This window comes from Bison bison, unplaced genomic scaffold (genome assembly GCF_000754665.1).
Source record: "Bison bison bison isolate TAMUID 2011002044 unplaced genomic scaffold, Bison_UMD1.0 scf7180017864167, whole genome shotgun sequence".
Classification (NCBI taxonomy): Eukaryota; Metazoa; Chordata; class Mammalia; order Artiodactyla; family Bovidae; genus Bison; species Bison bison.
The window spans coordinates 2,936,814-2,953,060 of NW_011494739.1; the positions used below are offsets into that span (position 1 = coordinate 2,936,814).

A 16,247-nucleotide genomic window follows, 5' to 3' on the forward strand; every position below is an offset into this window, starting at 1 on the left:
GTCAAATGTGAACTCCGGGGGGATGCACTGTAATGGCACGGTGACACATGTGAGAACTTTATAAAAACATCAACACCATGAGAGAAAACAAGGCTTTACCATTTAGAAAGGGCTGAGACACCCTTGTGCCCCAAGACTCAGGCAAGCCCATGCTCCTGCCTCAGTCTCACCAGGTGAGTGACTGAGGACCCACAAGCAGGCCAAGCAGGGGGTGCTGGACAGACACCGAACAGTCCTGAAGGGATGCTGTGGAGGTAAAGATACAAGTCTATACAAAAGTCTTTATTTTAACATTTAAAAGGAAGAATCACATGTTCATTCTGACAGCGTTACCAGACTGGGCCACCCGATAAGTTACACACACACAGGACTGGGAAGGTTATTGCACAGTGTTTCAAGGGTCGAGGCAGGACTAGGCATGACCCCCTTCCCCACAGCCAGGCTCTGAGTCCATCTTCCATGAGGACCCCTTACTCCAAATAGGCTGCGGGGTGGCTGCCCTCAAACCTTGCCTGCGGATTGATTCTATAACCAGTGAAGTTATTAGCACGATTCTCATGGCTGCTCCCACTGCTGCAGAGTGTGGTGTCTGCGAAAGTGGGACTCCGAGCACTGCCTGCTTGTCAGCAGCATGTCCTGTGGAGTCTCGATGGCGGGCAGGCCACAGGGAGACATGCCAGCAGTCTGCTCCAGGACAAGGCAGCCCTGGCCTAAGGATCTCTGCCCCCGAAGATTAAGACTGTTTGCTAGTTGATTCTTTTTTCTGACAACTTGATGGTTTTGAGTTGGCTATGATCCAGGGGTGTTCAAGTACTTCTTTGAGGGTGGGCCTCTGGCTGGGGTTGTGCTTCAACAGTCTTGAAATGAGGTCCCTGGCTCCCTCGGGCACACAGTCAGGGAATGTGAATTCCACCTGGATGAGTACACAATAAGTGACAAGAGTCACAACGTGGCTCAGAGAGAACACGAGAAATACTCAGATCATAGCCTCCTGTCAAGGCCGATAAGGAAGGAATTCTAACAACGATGGGTGCCTCTGTAGTGAGGCCTTACCCGTGATATTCTTCTGTAGGTCTCCTGGTATGTGTCTGCCTCAAAAGGAGGCTTCCCGACGAGGAACTCATAGCAAAGCACCCCAAGGCTCCAGAGGTCCACTTTCTCGTCGTGCATCCGGCCCTCAATCATCTCAGGGGGCAGGTAGTCCAGCGTGCCGCAGAGGGTGGTCCTCCTGAAAACACAGGCAGGCTCAGGTTGACATGCTACTGTTTCTATTATCATGACAGCTGCTCAAAGTCACCAACCATTCCACTAACACTGAGCGCTTTTCCTAGGCTAGGTCCTGTGCTACAAAGCAGGTGCTATTATAAATCCATTTTTAGATGGGGCGCTGTACCAGACCTCACAGCTAGCAATCATGTGGCACCCCAAATATGTCTAATTCCAGAACTTCCTTAAATGATATATAAGATTTAAAGTATCACCACTATAAAACTGTGTGAACAACTAGGGAAATTTGAACATGGACTAAATAGTAGATATTAACAAGACTAGGTTTCTTAGGTGTGATGATGGTTGTGATTATACAGGACAATGTCCTTATTTTCAGGACGTGCCTACTACCGAAGCACTCAAAGGATGAAGCATGCTGTCTGTCACTTGTTTTTGAAGGTTCACCAAAATGTAGACACATTCAATATGGTAAAATGTTAACAACTGTTGGGAGTATAGGCACTGGATAGGCAGGTGATCAATTCAGCGTGTCTGTTTTTATAACAGAGGTTGGAAACAGACATCAAAACAGGAGCAAAGGCTAGGCAGATTTTGCTGCCTTGTACCAGTTATTCTTTGGTGCCACTGGTGCCCAGCGAGCACACAAATGTTCACTCACCTAAAGGAACTGCCACTGTAGACTCCTAGCCTCTCACCACCACTGGATTTGGGAGAAGGCCCAGATCAAGAGCCTCAAAAGATAGCACAGTAACCTGAGAGCTCTTACAGTTAACCAGCTATGTGAAGCCAGGCCAAGTGACCAAAATTTTATATGATATCCTCTTTATCTTTCCTGTCGTGATGACACCACCGGGCGGGCCAAGGTCCAGCTTAGCCCTGTGGTGCTACAGCCATTGCTGTTTGCCTCACTAGAGGCCAACAGCTCCCACTTGTGACAACCAGATTTTTTTCCCCAAAAACAAAGAGAGACTGCACTAGCAGATTCAGTGCCTTGCTGGAAACAATTAGGAGTGATCTGTATTAAAAACAAATCTCACACTCAACAGCATCCATGTTGGACTATACAGTTTTTTAACTGGCTTTAAAGTAATCTGGTTACAATTTTTTTAAGACCTACCCCAAAGCTGACAAACTCTTAGCAGTAGATGTATGCTTTTAATTGCCCTACTTCACACATGGTTTCAAAAGCTCATTGAAACCCAACTTAAAAACAGGAGAAAATGTTTTAGCTCTGTTTACAGAGTTCACTTAAATTGTTTCATTAGGTTGATCTCTCTGCTTTAAGAGGAGATAGGAAAAGACTGCTCTGTTGACAGGAGCAGACCAAAGAATCTTTAACCACCACCCTGAAAGCTCCATCCAAACTAGTTTGGTTCCTTTAAGCTCTCAGTTCTAGAGCTCTGCAGGTGCTGCCCTCAGACCTCGTAGAACTCGTGTCTCCTGGCCTGGAGGCAGTGGAGTTTCCCTCCCACAGTCAGTCAGGTGTTATTCCCCCTCTACACACTGCATTTCATTCTGTGATACACTTGTCATATCTTTTACCTATTTGTCCCCTTCACTCTAAGGATAGTATGCATCTTTAACCCCAGGATGCTGCTACTGCTAAGTCGCTTCAGTCGTGTCTGACTCTGTGCGACCCCATAGATGGCAGCCCACCAGGCTCCCCCGTCCCTGGGATTCTCCAGGCAAGAACACTGGAGTGGGTTGCCATTTCCTTCCCCAATGCATGAAAGTGAAGAAGTCAAAGTGAAGTCGCTCAGTTGGGTCCGCCTCTTAGCGACCTCATGGACTGCAGCCTACCAGGCTCCTCCGTCCATGGGATTTTCTAGGCAAGAGTACTGGACTGGGGTGCCATTGCCTTGTCCGTAACCCCAGGATAAACATCCACAAATGGCTGCACAGTAAAAATGTTCTTGAAAACACTAGTTTCCTGCCAGGCCTAAATTACTCCAAAGCATGTATATCCGTTACCTGACCCAACCGCCCACAACATCTATGCTTACATTTACTTATAGTAAATATTTAACTATTCAGCTCATTAGCCCCTAGGCTTTTGCTAAACCAAACAAACAAGTTCCATCTCTGAAGTTACATACCTGGAGGATGGGGCATGTACTGACCACCCAAAATCGGCGATCTTAAGCTCTCCAGCTGATCCAAGGAGCAGGTTCTCTGGCTTAATGTCTCTGTGAATAACTCTCTTTGAATGACAGTAGGACAAGGCATTTGCCAATTCTGTGATATACTATTAAAACAGAAAGTATTGGAAATCTGTTTTAGATTTATATAACAGGTTAATTTTAGACATCTCTTCTGAAAGGAAACTCAACATAGATTTTAACATGTTTTGTAGATTTGAAAGCAAAAACTAGAGACAGTGGATGACTCTACAAGAAAACAAACCAATTGAGGGTTCAGCATGAAGCACAGGTGACTCTGTGCTAGGTCTGCTGACACAGCAGGTAAGACACCGGAAGACAGGAGAACACAAGGCGCCACCACATCCGCACCTGGCGATTTATGGCCCGGAAGCCATCAATTATGACAATACTGAAAAACTGGTACAAATGAGGGGGTCAGACTGGAAGCAATTTTTAACATTCTTAAAGAAAAACTTTATAGTCCATTCCCATTGTTAAAACTAAGGCAAAATTACAACAAAAGGGTTTGTTTGAAGCTATAAACTTAAACAAGCCCAGGATTTGCTTTAACATGTAAATGAGAATTGTTTTCTAATATGTTGAAAGAATATATTTAGTTCTGACTGACGTTTGAGAAGTGTTGGTTTCTCAAAAAGTAATTCTAAACAGGACTGAACATGTTATACCAAAAAGGTTTACCAAATGAAGGGGTACAAACCAGATGTTATCATCAGAAAGGACATTTTTCATTGCTTTCCACCAAAATTTAGACCATAAACTTAAATAAACCATAAATAAACTGAAAGCAAAGGCAAAGAAAGCTCGTCTCCTGCACCAAAGTGGGTGATGTCCTAAGAGGATACAGTACGATTCCAGACGACAATGGGCTGCCCCTGCTCATACCCGGCAGGAACCAGCGCTCTCTGCATCCACCCCCTCCACACGCCCTCATTAAGATTATGGATTATGTGTAAAGGTCCCTAACACTTCTCCAGAACTAGTTTTAATTAATCAGGAAAGAAAAACAGGTGTGTGTGTGTGTGTGTGTGTGTAAACTACTAGGTAATCTAGAAAGAACCAATCTTTTACTTCCTTTCAAGCAGCTATCTGTTTATACCAAAGTAAACTCCACTGGATTGAAGAAAACTGAGTACAAACATTACTTGCCAATTAAAGAAGAAACTAGCTTGCCTAGTTAATATTTAAAAAGCAAATAAAATAGATTTTTACTTATCCAAAGGGCAAATATTTAAGTTGAAATAGTATGTCCTCATTGCACAGACAGAACCAAAGCGGTCATTCACCAACAGTGCTGTGATTTCAGTAGAAGATAAAAGTAAAACCACTCCAATTTAATGCCATTTAGATCAAGGCCAAAAAGATAAGTGAACATACTACCCAGAGACCTCCACCAAGAAACAGAACAAAGTAACCACCATTCTATAGGCCCTTCATCTGCTAATTCAACAAAAAACAGTCCAAATTAAGACTTCTTCAAACAATTTTCACATTAATAAAGAAGAGTACAATCCATGAAAAAAAAAAAAAGGCAAAACAAAAACCTGATATGTTGGATTTTAAGATTAAAAATGTCTGCCCATGAAAGACACAGTTAAGAGAAGGAAAGCACAAGCCACAGAAGGGGAGAAAATGTTTGTAAAACACATGATAAAGAACTCATATCACAAATACACGTGGATTCTTAAAACTCAGTAAGGCAACAACAAAAAAATTCTTAATGGGCCAAAGGTCTGAACCTGGGTTCGATCCCTGGGTTGGGAAGATCCCCTGGAGAAGGGAAGGCTACCCACTCCAGTATTCTGGCCTGGAGAATTCCACGGACTGTACAGTCTACTATACTGTAGTATACTGTATACTATACAGTACTATATATACTGTACAGTACTACACTGTATATATATATAGTATATATATACTATATATACTATACAGTACTGTACTATACTGTACAGTCTACTATACTGTAGTATACTGTATACTATACAGTACTATATATACTGTACAGTACTACACTGTATATATATATAGTATATATATACTATATATACTATACAGTGCTGTACTATACTGTATAGTCTACTATACTGTAGTATACTGTATACTATACTATACTGTACTGTACTGTACTACAGTACAGTCTACTATACTGTATAGTCCATGGAGTCGCAAAGAGTTGGACATGACTGAGCAACTTTCACTTTCAAAGGTCTGAACAGACCTCAAAGATGCTACAGAGATGGAAAATAAACACCTGAAAAGATGCTCAACCTTGCATGTCATTAGAGAACTGCAAATTAAAGCAATGAGACACCACTGTACACCTACTGGGAAGACTGAAATTGAAAAAGCACGACAGCACCACTTGCGGGTGGGGAGCCACAGGCACGCTCATGCGTGGGTGGGAATGCACAGATGGTAGGCATATCCACTGCAGAAGACTGCTGACAGTTTCCACAAAGCTAAATGTAGACTTACCATACAAGCCAGCAAGCACACCCCTAGGTATCTACCCAGCAGATAAGAAAACTTGTGTCCCACAAAAAGCCACATGCAACTGTTTATAGCAGCTTTACTCGTAATCAAAGACTACAAGCAACCAAGATACCCTTCAACAAATGAAGCAATAAACCAAGGTAGAGCCATATGATGGAGTATTATTCAGCAATAAAGAGAAATGAACCATCAAACCCTGAGAGGATACAGATGAACCTCAAATGCATACGGTTGTTCCCCACGAGGGTAACTGGTTAACAATTCTGACACCACTACACATGAACACTGGAATTGGATAAAAGGATAGCCGAAGCTGGAATCCAAGTTTCTCAGCGTTGGAGTGGAGGTTACAATAAGCAAGGGAGGAGGGTAAAATGATCCATGTGATAAGGGACTCATGTTTACTATAGATACAGGTGGATAATTATAAATGCTTTTAGATACATGCAAATACTGAGATTACAATACACACATCTCAATGCTCTCTTTCAGCTGAAAGCCCAGAAGTAGTAACAGTAGCAATGAGCACATGCAGCACCCAGATCAAGGCTTCTAATAACATTTTCCAATAAAAGGAAGCAAAGCTCCTGAGAGAAATAATGAATTCTAAGGCTTAGAAAATGTATAAGACGAAGCTGGAGCACCTTATAGCACCGACAAACAGAAAGTGCTTTTAAAAAAAACACAGGCCCACACTCCCCACAATGATGGGGACAAGTCAAAAGGACACAGGCACTGTGTAGAAGAGCAGCCGGTGGCCAAATCTGGAACAAGCAATGAGAGCAAAGTGCTATTAGATTAACAGCACCTCAAAGTATCAAGCATCTGAGTCCATACTCAGAAATATTTAAGTAAATCAATAAGGGAGAAAAGACAGCTGTGTGGTACAGAATTCCAAATAATTTATGTCGATACCCTGCCCTGTAGGAGAAGAGCTGTTCCTCTGAAAAGGGAGAGAGAGTAACTCTACAGAGGAGAAGCCTGACAAACACTACCCCAGCCGGGTGGTCAAGACCAACTCCTGGGGATGAGTCAGGTCAGTAGCTTGTATCCTTAGAGAATGCATTTCACCTCTGACCTCCCTCCCAAAACCCATGACCCTAATCTAAAGTTATGACCAACCTAGATAGCATATTCAAAAGCAGAGACATTACTTTGCCAACAAAGGTCCGTCTAATCAAGGCTATGGTTTTTCCAGTGGTCATGTATGGATGTGAGAGTTGGACTATAAAGAAAGCTGAGAGCCGAAGAATTGATGGTTTTGAACTGTGGTGTTGGAGAAGACTCTTCAGAGTCCCTTGGGCTGCAAGGAGATCCAACCAGTCCATCCTAAAGGAGATCAGTCCTGGGTCTTCATTGGAAGGACTGATGCTGAAGCTGAAACTTCAATACTTTGGCCACCTGATGCAAAGAGCTGACTCATTTGAAAAGACCCTGATGCTGGGAAAGATTGAGGGCAGGAGCAGAAGGGGACGACAGAGGATGAGATAGTTGCATGGCATCATCGACATGGGTTTGGGTGGACTCCAGGAGTTGGTGATGGACAGGGAGGCCTGGCGTGCTGCAGTTCATGGGGTCACGAAGAGTCAAACACGACTGAAAGATTGAACTGAACTGAATCTATTCATGAGAAACAAAGGAAATCTGAATCTAAGTGTGGATTTCAGTCAATAGTTATGTACTAGTGGTCCATTAGTTATAACAGTTGTACCACACAGATATAAAGTAGTAATAGAAGTCAGATGTGCATGGAAAAAGTAAGTCTGCACTATCTTCAATTGTTCTGTAAATCTAAAACTAATCAAAAATACATTCTTCTCTTTTTTAAACAGGGTAACTATTTATATATATTTCCACAGAAACAGCTGTGGAAACCAACCACAAGATTTCATTTGGTATTTGGTTTTATCTGTATATAAGGTACACCTAAGCTACTCTGATTTTCCCATTTCACATACTTGATCCTATTAAGCCAGTGGTCCCCAACCTTTTTGGCACCAGGGACCAATTTTGTGGAAGAGAACTTTTCCACAGACCTGGGGTAGGGCAGATGGTTTCGGGATGACTCAAGTGCATTACATTTATTGTGTGCTTTATTTCTATTATTACATCAGCCTGACCCCAGATCATCAGGCATTAGATCCCAGAGGTTAGGGACCCCTGTATTAAGCTAGCTTTCCATGAAACAAAGCCCCCTCTATTACATAATGAAAGGTACGGCGCTATGTAGGACAGGCATAGAGTAAACAGAATTAGTCCGGACAGTAAATGAAAACTCACTGTGGCAGTTCTCTGCTCATCAAACTTTGACAGTTTCTGAAGTTCTCTATAGACAGCTCCGAGGGGTGCATATTCCAAAATTAAGTAGACTCTGGTAGCGTCGTGGAAATAACCATACAGTCTGAGGATGTTTGGATGCCTGCAATGAAAGATGGACACTGGTATGGGGGGTCATCTGTACTGAGTATCAGACCCCTCATGTGACACCAGTGGTGAGAACTGCTGTTGGTCGCAGATCCCACCTTCTACTCCCCTTGAAAATGTGAAGCTATGAACCCACTGTAAGAAAAAGACGTACACTGCTATCAATTTACATGCATTTCAAGGTATTAAACCTGGACCTCAGGTTTAGTTAAGACTATTTCCTTCCTTCGGGAACCATCTGTATTCTTAGGGGGAAAGAATTCAGCTAAATATTAAGTCTCCGAAAATTTAAAAAAAAAAAAAAAGATGTGCCATTCCCACAGTAGTTTGAAACTCAAATACCATGAGACAGACAACGCAGACCATGTTCAATAACGGCAGCAGATGTGCTGTGGAGGACTTTGGACAGCTGAGCACAGGCTAGCTGAGTTTTTTTAATTCAATGAAAACAAAAAGATCCACTGGCCAAAGTCAACCTGTAGGCTACCAGTGTGCAACCTGAACTCAAAATAAGAGGTATCATTCCTTTAGTCATCCACCAAAACAAAACAAAACTCATCCAGTAAATTACTCCATTAACAAAACAAACCTTCAAGCAATTTTTCCAAACCACAGCAGTTAAGTCTAGATAAATCTTTGAAAAAGTGATGAATTTAGTCATTCTTTGCAGTACTATGAAGCCAGCCTTCTACAAAGAAGTTCATAAACATTGAAGTCTAAGTTCTGTATGCCACTCTCCCGGACATCATCTGAAGACTTACCTGAGATGTGACTGTATTTCTACTTCTCTTCTCAGCTGATGCTCAACGCCTGCCTTCTCCAGCTGAGCTTTGAATAATACTTTAAGAGCCAGAATAAACTTGCTTTGTTTTTCTCTTGCCAAATAAACATTACCAAACTTTCCTTTACCCAGCGGGCGACCAATTTCAAAATCTTCCAAAGCCCATTGCCTTCTGGGGAAGAATTGAACATTTTAAAATGTAAAGAAAACACATCCTTTCTAATGAGATATATTAATGAGTAGCAGACATCCCAGTCCTATAAATAATTCTATACTCAAAGTTGTATTCAGCACGTATCCTCGGCAAGAACCAAACCACAGCCTCCTCTGAATGAGTCTGGACTTCTGGAGCTGACGCACTTGCTGGGAAGTGTCCTGAGACAGTACTATGCTCTGAGCACAGACCTATTAGCAATGATGCTAAGACCATAGGAGGATTAGAGAAGGAACTGGAGAAGGAAGAAGGCTCCAGAAACAACTGGGAGCCTCTTTCAAATGGACTCCTCTAGCCGTGGAGACGCCACCACTCTCTGGGGTGGAGAACCACTCTGGGAAAGCAAACAGGATGGAGCCTACAGGACAGTGGGCTGGGAACCACTGGATGAGACTCTCAGAAAGTTTCTGGTAGGCAGCTAGAGCAAAAAAGGCTGTGGGTTTATTCCTGTCACCTTCTATTACATGCTAGAGTCTAGACGGTTCAGAGACTGAGAGCAAGGGAAAATACAGCCAAGACCAATACAGTAATTGTATCAATGCTTTCAAAATACTCTACAGTCAAGTATTTGTCCATAGGGCTGCAAGAGGACCACATTTTGTTGTTTAACTTCCACCTCTTTATTAGAAGTAGTAGAGAAGCATACATAAACTGTAGGCAGTAGTTACTTCTGAGGGTAGAGAGGAAGTTTCACTTGATTTCTGTAACAGATTCTAAGTCAAATATGTCTTTTCTAAATGTGAAAAGCAGTAAGAAAAACTCGAGTCTCTCATAAACATCATTAAAATCCCTTCTCTCTTTGAAGATCTAGAAAATATAGATGTTTCAAATTTCCAAGTGAAAGTACAAAGGTCTATTTTTAACAGGCCGGTTCCTATAACTAAATTTGCAATTAAATGACTGAGTATGTTCTAGTAGAATGATGGTACAGAACTTTGTACATAAGATAAAACTTACTTTTTTGATTCTTCATTTTTTTGTTTTGATGCCACTTCCTTCTCAGGATTATTTCCTAAATAGAATAAGTTAACAGTCTTTGATTAGAGATGAATCGAAGAGTGGTCACCAAAATATCAGTGGTATGCCCAGAATTACAGATCTCGACTATTTTTGGTTTTATTTTAAAAAGGAAAAAGATAACTACACTGTAACCTGACTCCTGCCATTTGAAGTCTGTATAAAGCTTTGAGAGTAAAGATAAGCAGATACATCATAGGCCCTCAGATAATCTAAAAATTCAAGGCTGTGTAGATTCTCCCTGGAGCCTCGGTTTCTAAATGAAGAGCTTCTAAACAGAGTTACCAGTCTTCCCATCCATAACAACTCATCACCTCTTCCCCAGGAGGTGGGTCAGCATCAGACAATGTGCAACAAAACATGAGCCCGCCAGCACCCTCCTTCCACTGTGTTAGCAGCCGAGGGGAAATTACGCTGGACATTCCTACTTGCGTATTTCCAGCATGTCAACCTCCAACAGCAGCAGTTTGCTCTGGTGAGATATTTGAATTCAGGTCTAAACTGTCGTCTTTCCCTCGACATGATCTCGGTTTAGTGGTTTAATGCCAGCGGTATAACCACCATCCCCATGTCTGGCTTACCGCCCAATTCCGTCAAGTTGGCATCCTAAGTGAGCTCTCAGATCTGTCTCAGTCACTCTGCCCTGGTTGTGTCTGAGTAAGTTAATGCTTCGAAGTCTTAGCTTCCTCCTCCACAAAATCGAGGTAGAAACTATGGTTGCCTCTGTAGAGTGCTTACGAGGACATAATGACACAATGTGGATGAAGGAAGCCTGCTATGGAGCACTCAACAACTGGTAAATAGTAACTATTAACACCGACCCAGCTCAGGCCCCTGCAATACTGGAGCCAAACCCCAGTGGCCTCCCTCCTACCTGCTACCCCTGGGTCCAGCATTGCTATTCTTCAATTCATCCCACATATCCAGATAAGCTTTCTCTAAGAGGCAAGGCAGCCCCTCCTCTGCTCAAAAACCTATCAGCAGCTTCCCAGTACATAGGGGACAAAGCCCTGCTGAGGCTGACAGTGCCCGCCCCGACCTCGCCCCGCCTGCCTCAGTCCACTCACTCCCCCAACCCCCAGCACTTCTCTCCACACTCCAGAACCTTGGAATTTTTCAGTTCTAAGTGTACTTGCTAAAAGAATCCCCTCTGCCCCAGTAAGCAATCCAAAGAACACGGGGCTGCTGTTGTGTCTTCCCTGGCTGCCCACCTCTTTAGAAGGGTGGGGGTCAGGCCTGGCCCACAGTAGACTTGTTACTCCACCCCGACATCAGATGCTGTCCCCATCCTCAGTAGAAATGACGTAAAAGCTAGGGTTCCAAATAGTAAACACACATCTGTATATGTGGTAGTTTTTTTTTAGCAAATAAAAGAATGGCTCTCCAGTGAGCCTAAGAAGACTGCTTACCAGGCGCTGGTGGCTGGGGTTGTTTGCTCTTCTGGGTGTTACTTGGCGGCCTGGTGACAGGACGAGGGGCACTGGCTGCCTGTGGTGGCTTCTGCTTCAGGGTCTGTACTGGTTTCTGGATGGAGACTAGCTTCTGTGCTTGTGAAGGAACACGCTGCGAGGAATTTGTGGGACACAGGACACGCTGAGCCTGGCCGCTGTTTACAGACACCGGATTCTGAGAGGGAAACTGCTGAGCTACTGGAACACGTTTTGGGCCATCACTAAGTGGAACTGCAGTCTAGATGGGGGAGGAAAAAGGAATGTGATGGTCTTCATGAAGGAAAGCTGAGTATCTTGAGAGTATTCCAAAGGTCTGTCTTCTAATACAGCAATATAATGACTGTCACTGGAGAAGGAAATGGCAACCCACTCCAGTATTCTTGCCTGGAGAACCCCAGGGACAGAGGAGCCTGGTGGGCTGCCATCTATGGGGTCACACAGTGTCGGACACGACTGAAGCAACTTAGCAGCAGCAGCAGCAATGATAACAGATGGACAGGGAAACCGACTGGAATCAGCACTTGCAGAGGATACACTTAGTATAGGGCTGAAATACCTGAATGACACCTCCTACCCGCTCCCCAACACCCTACCCCTAAAAGTCATGTCCCCATTAAAAAAATGTTCATTAACTAAACTTTTATCTAAAAAGTGAGTCATTAAACACTTTCTAAGAATTCTCAGTGACTTGGGAATTATTCTTTAGCAAGAAGCTACAATTCAGAAACTTTATACTAAAATCCCAATTCCACTGAAATTTCTTCAACAATACTTGTATTTTTTCAGTCTTTTCTCTAAACATATCAAATATTCAATAGTGATTATCTTTGCGTGGTTTTGTATTTGCCACATGTTCCACAAAAAGCTAATTATATAATTTTTTTAATAGTGATGAGCACAGTTTTAATGTCCCCAAAGCTAATTACTATTGATTTACTAGTGTTTCAGTTTCCAAGTACTCACAAAACGGATCTGAGGCAAAAGAGGAAACAAACATAGGCTCTTCAAAAACTTAGAGCAAAATAAAAGTTACACTGAGAGAAGCAACAGAGCCTTGATGAATGCTGAGAAAAGCAACGAGTTCCCACCCAGGGACATGGTGGAGGAACCACAGTCACATCTCAAAGGAAAGGTGAAAACAACTCTAGACTTGAACCCAGCTTCCCTTTGGGTTTTACAAAAGGGATCTGAGATTCCTGATTATTCAATTTACCTTAGGCCCTGAGATGCAGTTTTCTTTACATCTGTCCATGATGCCTGAAAAGAAAAAAGAACCACCTTTAATTTGTAAAAATCCATCTGCTTCAAAGTGTCACACTGGATCAGGGTTAAAAATCCTGATGAAAAAAAAAAGCCTCAGCATCACCCAGAATTTTACATGATTTGTTGTCCAATGAAGGCCGATAAGGGAGCAGCATTTTCTCTTGTGATAGAGCATAAGTATGGGGCTTACATCAGGTTCAGGTGTGGGGCCTTTCTCTCCCCTCACTCACTGCATCCCATCCTCTCCCCTCCCTGGTACTCCAACCCCACTCCTGAACTGCGTTGTCCCTTTCTCCCATCATCTCTCTAATGAATCCCTTCCATCAGTCAACAGGCCGGCTTCCTTAAGTGCTGCCTTAAAAAAAAAAAAGTCCTCTTTACCCTTAAATTGACTCAAACTATGACCACATCTCTGGCTTCCCCTTTCAGCAGCAGAACTGGGCAACAGTTGTCTCAATCACTTCCCTCACCAGGCTGCAGGCTCCCTCCCACAGGGTTTTCATCCCCACCTGGCTCCAGGCTGACCCCACTGTTGCCAGATCCAAAGGTCAATTCTCAGCCTTCCCCTCAGAAGCATTCCCAGCATTCCAGGGGGTCCTGCACTCTATTCCTGCACAGACCTGTCTACTAGCTGTCCCAAAGCAAACACCTTTGCTGATGATCCTCACCTGTGCCACCAATCTCAGTGTCTAGGGTAACCGTGGAAGGGATTCCCCACTCTCTGTCTACACCTTCCTAGGGCCCCAGGGCTCTAAACATCTCTATTAGGAGAATGCAAATTGGTGCCTTCTGCCCTCTCCTCTCCTGCCAGGCTCTCTATCACCTGCTAAGCATGCCCCAGGAAAGCCTGCCAGGCATCTCAACCCAACACACCAAATGAAATCTCTTTTTCCCCCGGCTTTCAATACCACCCATAGGCTGAGGACCCCCAAATTTCCATCTCGAGCCCAAAGCTCTCCTCTGAACTCCTACCACCTGGTAATCTGAGTGGCATCTCAATCTTAACCTGTCCCCAAATGACGTCCTGCTTCCTCCCAATCCCCATTCCCCTTAACCTGCTCTCTCCATCCTGCCAGTTGCTCAAGTCTAAAGTCCTATAATCTTTTACATGGTTCTCCCTCAAACCCTGTATCTAAGCCATCAGCGTATCCTACAGGCTCTATTTTGAAAATCACTGCTCACAACATTTCCTACTCCCACCTGGTCAAACCACAATTTTCTCTCCCTTCAATTATTTGCAAAAAGCTCCCAGTGGTTACTCTGCTTTCACCTTTGCCCCATTATGGTCCATTTGCAACACCGAGCCCAGTGATCCCTCTAACAAGTCAGATATACGGATCCTTGGGCCAGAGAAACCTTTATCCATTTCTCTTGCTCCCTAAATTCTAGAATCCAGTCAGAAAGCACTCTTCAGACCCCCACTTTCACATCTACTTTATAAGCAAATAAATAACTCCACCTGCAAGAGGAGACCAGACTAAAGAATCTGGAGTCCTTATATCAAACAGCCATTCAGAAATAGGCAAGAAAAGGAAATACATTCTCCTATCATGTGAACCATAATTTCACCCACGCTGTGGTGCCTTCTTCACTCTCCCTGACAGTTACAAGCAGCTGACTCATGAGATCACATAGCTCTACAGACACTAGTTTTATAGAAGCTATCAATGTTCATTCGCTCCAGGTAATACACTTTTCCTTCTCAGGAAGAATAACGGAACAGAATGGACTAAGTCTCTGATTCAGAATTCCGCAGAGAGCCACAGAAGACAGTGTCTCAGGTGATTCTGGACTCCAGCCAAGTTCGAGAGTCTCATGTCCAGACAACCTGCATAAGATCCCTGCACTTCAAACTGGAGATCCTACTACTCTACATAGAAAAGCAGATTTAATAGCACTGTGGGTGGAGACTTTTCCTTCCTTCATCAAACCTGCAAATTACCCGCACATATGAAGGAGAGTGGAGAGGAAATGAGTATGCTCTGAAACACGTTTAATTCAAACAACAAGGAAGGTTAAGGATGAAAAGAAAACCGTGAAAGTCAAGGATGGTAGCCACATGTACATCAGGAGGACAACTGTTAGAAATGGAGACTTCGGAGCCCAACTCTAGACCTAACAAATTAAGACCCTGCGTTTCAAAGACATCCCCAGATGACCAGTATACACCGGGCATACACCAGTTCTCAATGAAACATCAGAATCACCTGCAGAGCTTGATAAAAATACAAACACCTGAGTCCAACGCCCAAGCACTTCTGATCCCTTGCCTGCATGGGTCGAGTCTAACTCTGTGCAACCCTATGGATTGTAGCTCACCAGACTTCTCTGTCTATGGGATTCTCCAGGCAAGAATACTGGAGTGGGTTGCCATGCCCTCCTCCAGGGAGGGCCAGGGATCGAACCTGAGTCGCTTCCATCTCCTGAGGGTTCTTTACTACTAGCGCCACCTGGGAAGCCCCTCTTATCCCTTAGGTGGGTTTATATTTTTAACTAGAACGCTCAAGTAATCCCTATAAAGGTAATCAGGGTCTACGGTTTGAGAAACACTGGCTTCCAGGTTTATTTATTCACCCACTCATCCATGCTGCCCGGACAAGGGCCTTTCCTGGCTAGTCTATTCAAACTAGCCCACTTCCTAGTACTCATCCCTACCGGAAGTTATCTTGCTAGTTTACCGTCTGTCTCCTCACCCCCCACCCCTAGAACGTAAATTCCAAGACGGCAAAAAACATTCTGCATTCTTTCCTACCCAGGTGCTCACTTAACATGAGAATCCCATCAGAAAGCACCCCCCCCACCCCCACAACCCCATTCACTCCGGGTGTTCAATAAACACCAGGCGGCATGTTACAAGGCATATCGGTATCCAAGCACAGAAGGGAGGGTGCGGGAAAGCACGGGGGCGGGGAGGGGGTTGGGGAGAATGAAGCTCTGTCGCCCCGACCTCCCCTCGTTGACCCAGCGATCCCCAAGACCGCTTCCCTCCCACCAAACCACAAAGGCCACCGTGGCCCCGCCCGCCGCCCTGCCTGCCAGCCAGCCTCAGAGAAATGCCCCAGGTCTACGCACCTGTGGACTCCCACCTCCGACCCAAAGAAACCAAGTCCTCCCGAGAGCTCAGCCGTTAAGATTCAAAGTCTTCATTTTAAATAAGAGTTAAACCCTCTATTCCGAATGCTGATTGGTCGGGGCTAGAGAGGCGCTGCCTT

At 44.0% G+C, this 16,247-nt stretch overlaps 1 protein-coding gene across 1 annotated transcript; it reads right to left on the reverse strand.

The window, feature by feature from the left end:
• Positions 1 to 269: 269 nt before the first annotated feature.
• AURKA (aurora kinase A) lies at positions 270 to 16,215 on the reverse strand. The gene is made up of 9 exons (XM_010841802.1): positions 16,108 to 16,215; positions 12,986 to 13,029; positions 11,731 to 12,010; positions 10,262 to 10,316; positions 9,071 to 9,262; positions 8,166 to 8,304; positions 3,327 to 3,475; positions 1,054 to 1,228; positions 270 to 913 (listed from the first exon to the last, which is right to left on the reverse strand). The coding sequence occupies exons 2-9, from the start codon at positions 13,022 to 13,024 to the stop codon at positions 734 to 736; spliced, it is 1,209 nt and encodes a 402-aa protein (XP_010840104.1). The 5' UTR covers positions 13,025 to 13,029; positions 16,108 to 16,215; the 3' UTR covers positions 270 to 733.
• Positions 16,216 to 16,247: the final 32 nt, after the last annotated feature.

What these genes read in the sequence shown, in the direction of transcription:
- AURKA (XM_010841802.1), bottom strand. Translation starts at nt 13,024, where the DNA reads ATGGACAGATGTAAAGAAAACTGCATCTCAGGGCCTAAG. An exon ending in AAAAATGAAGAATCAAAAAA is followed by an intron (nt 9,263 to 10,261) that starts GTAAGTTTTATC and finishes ATTCTTCCCCAG; the next exon opens with AAGGCAATGGGCTTTGGAAG. An exon ending in GTACATGCCCCATCCTCCAG is followed by an intron (nt 1,229 to 3,326) that starts GTATGTAACTTC and finishes CTGTGTTTTCAG; the next exon opens with GAGGACCACCCTCTGCGGCA.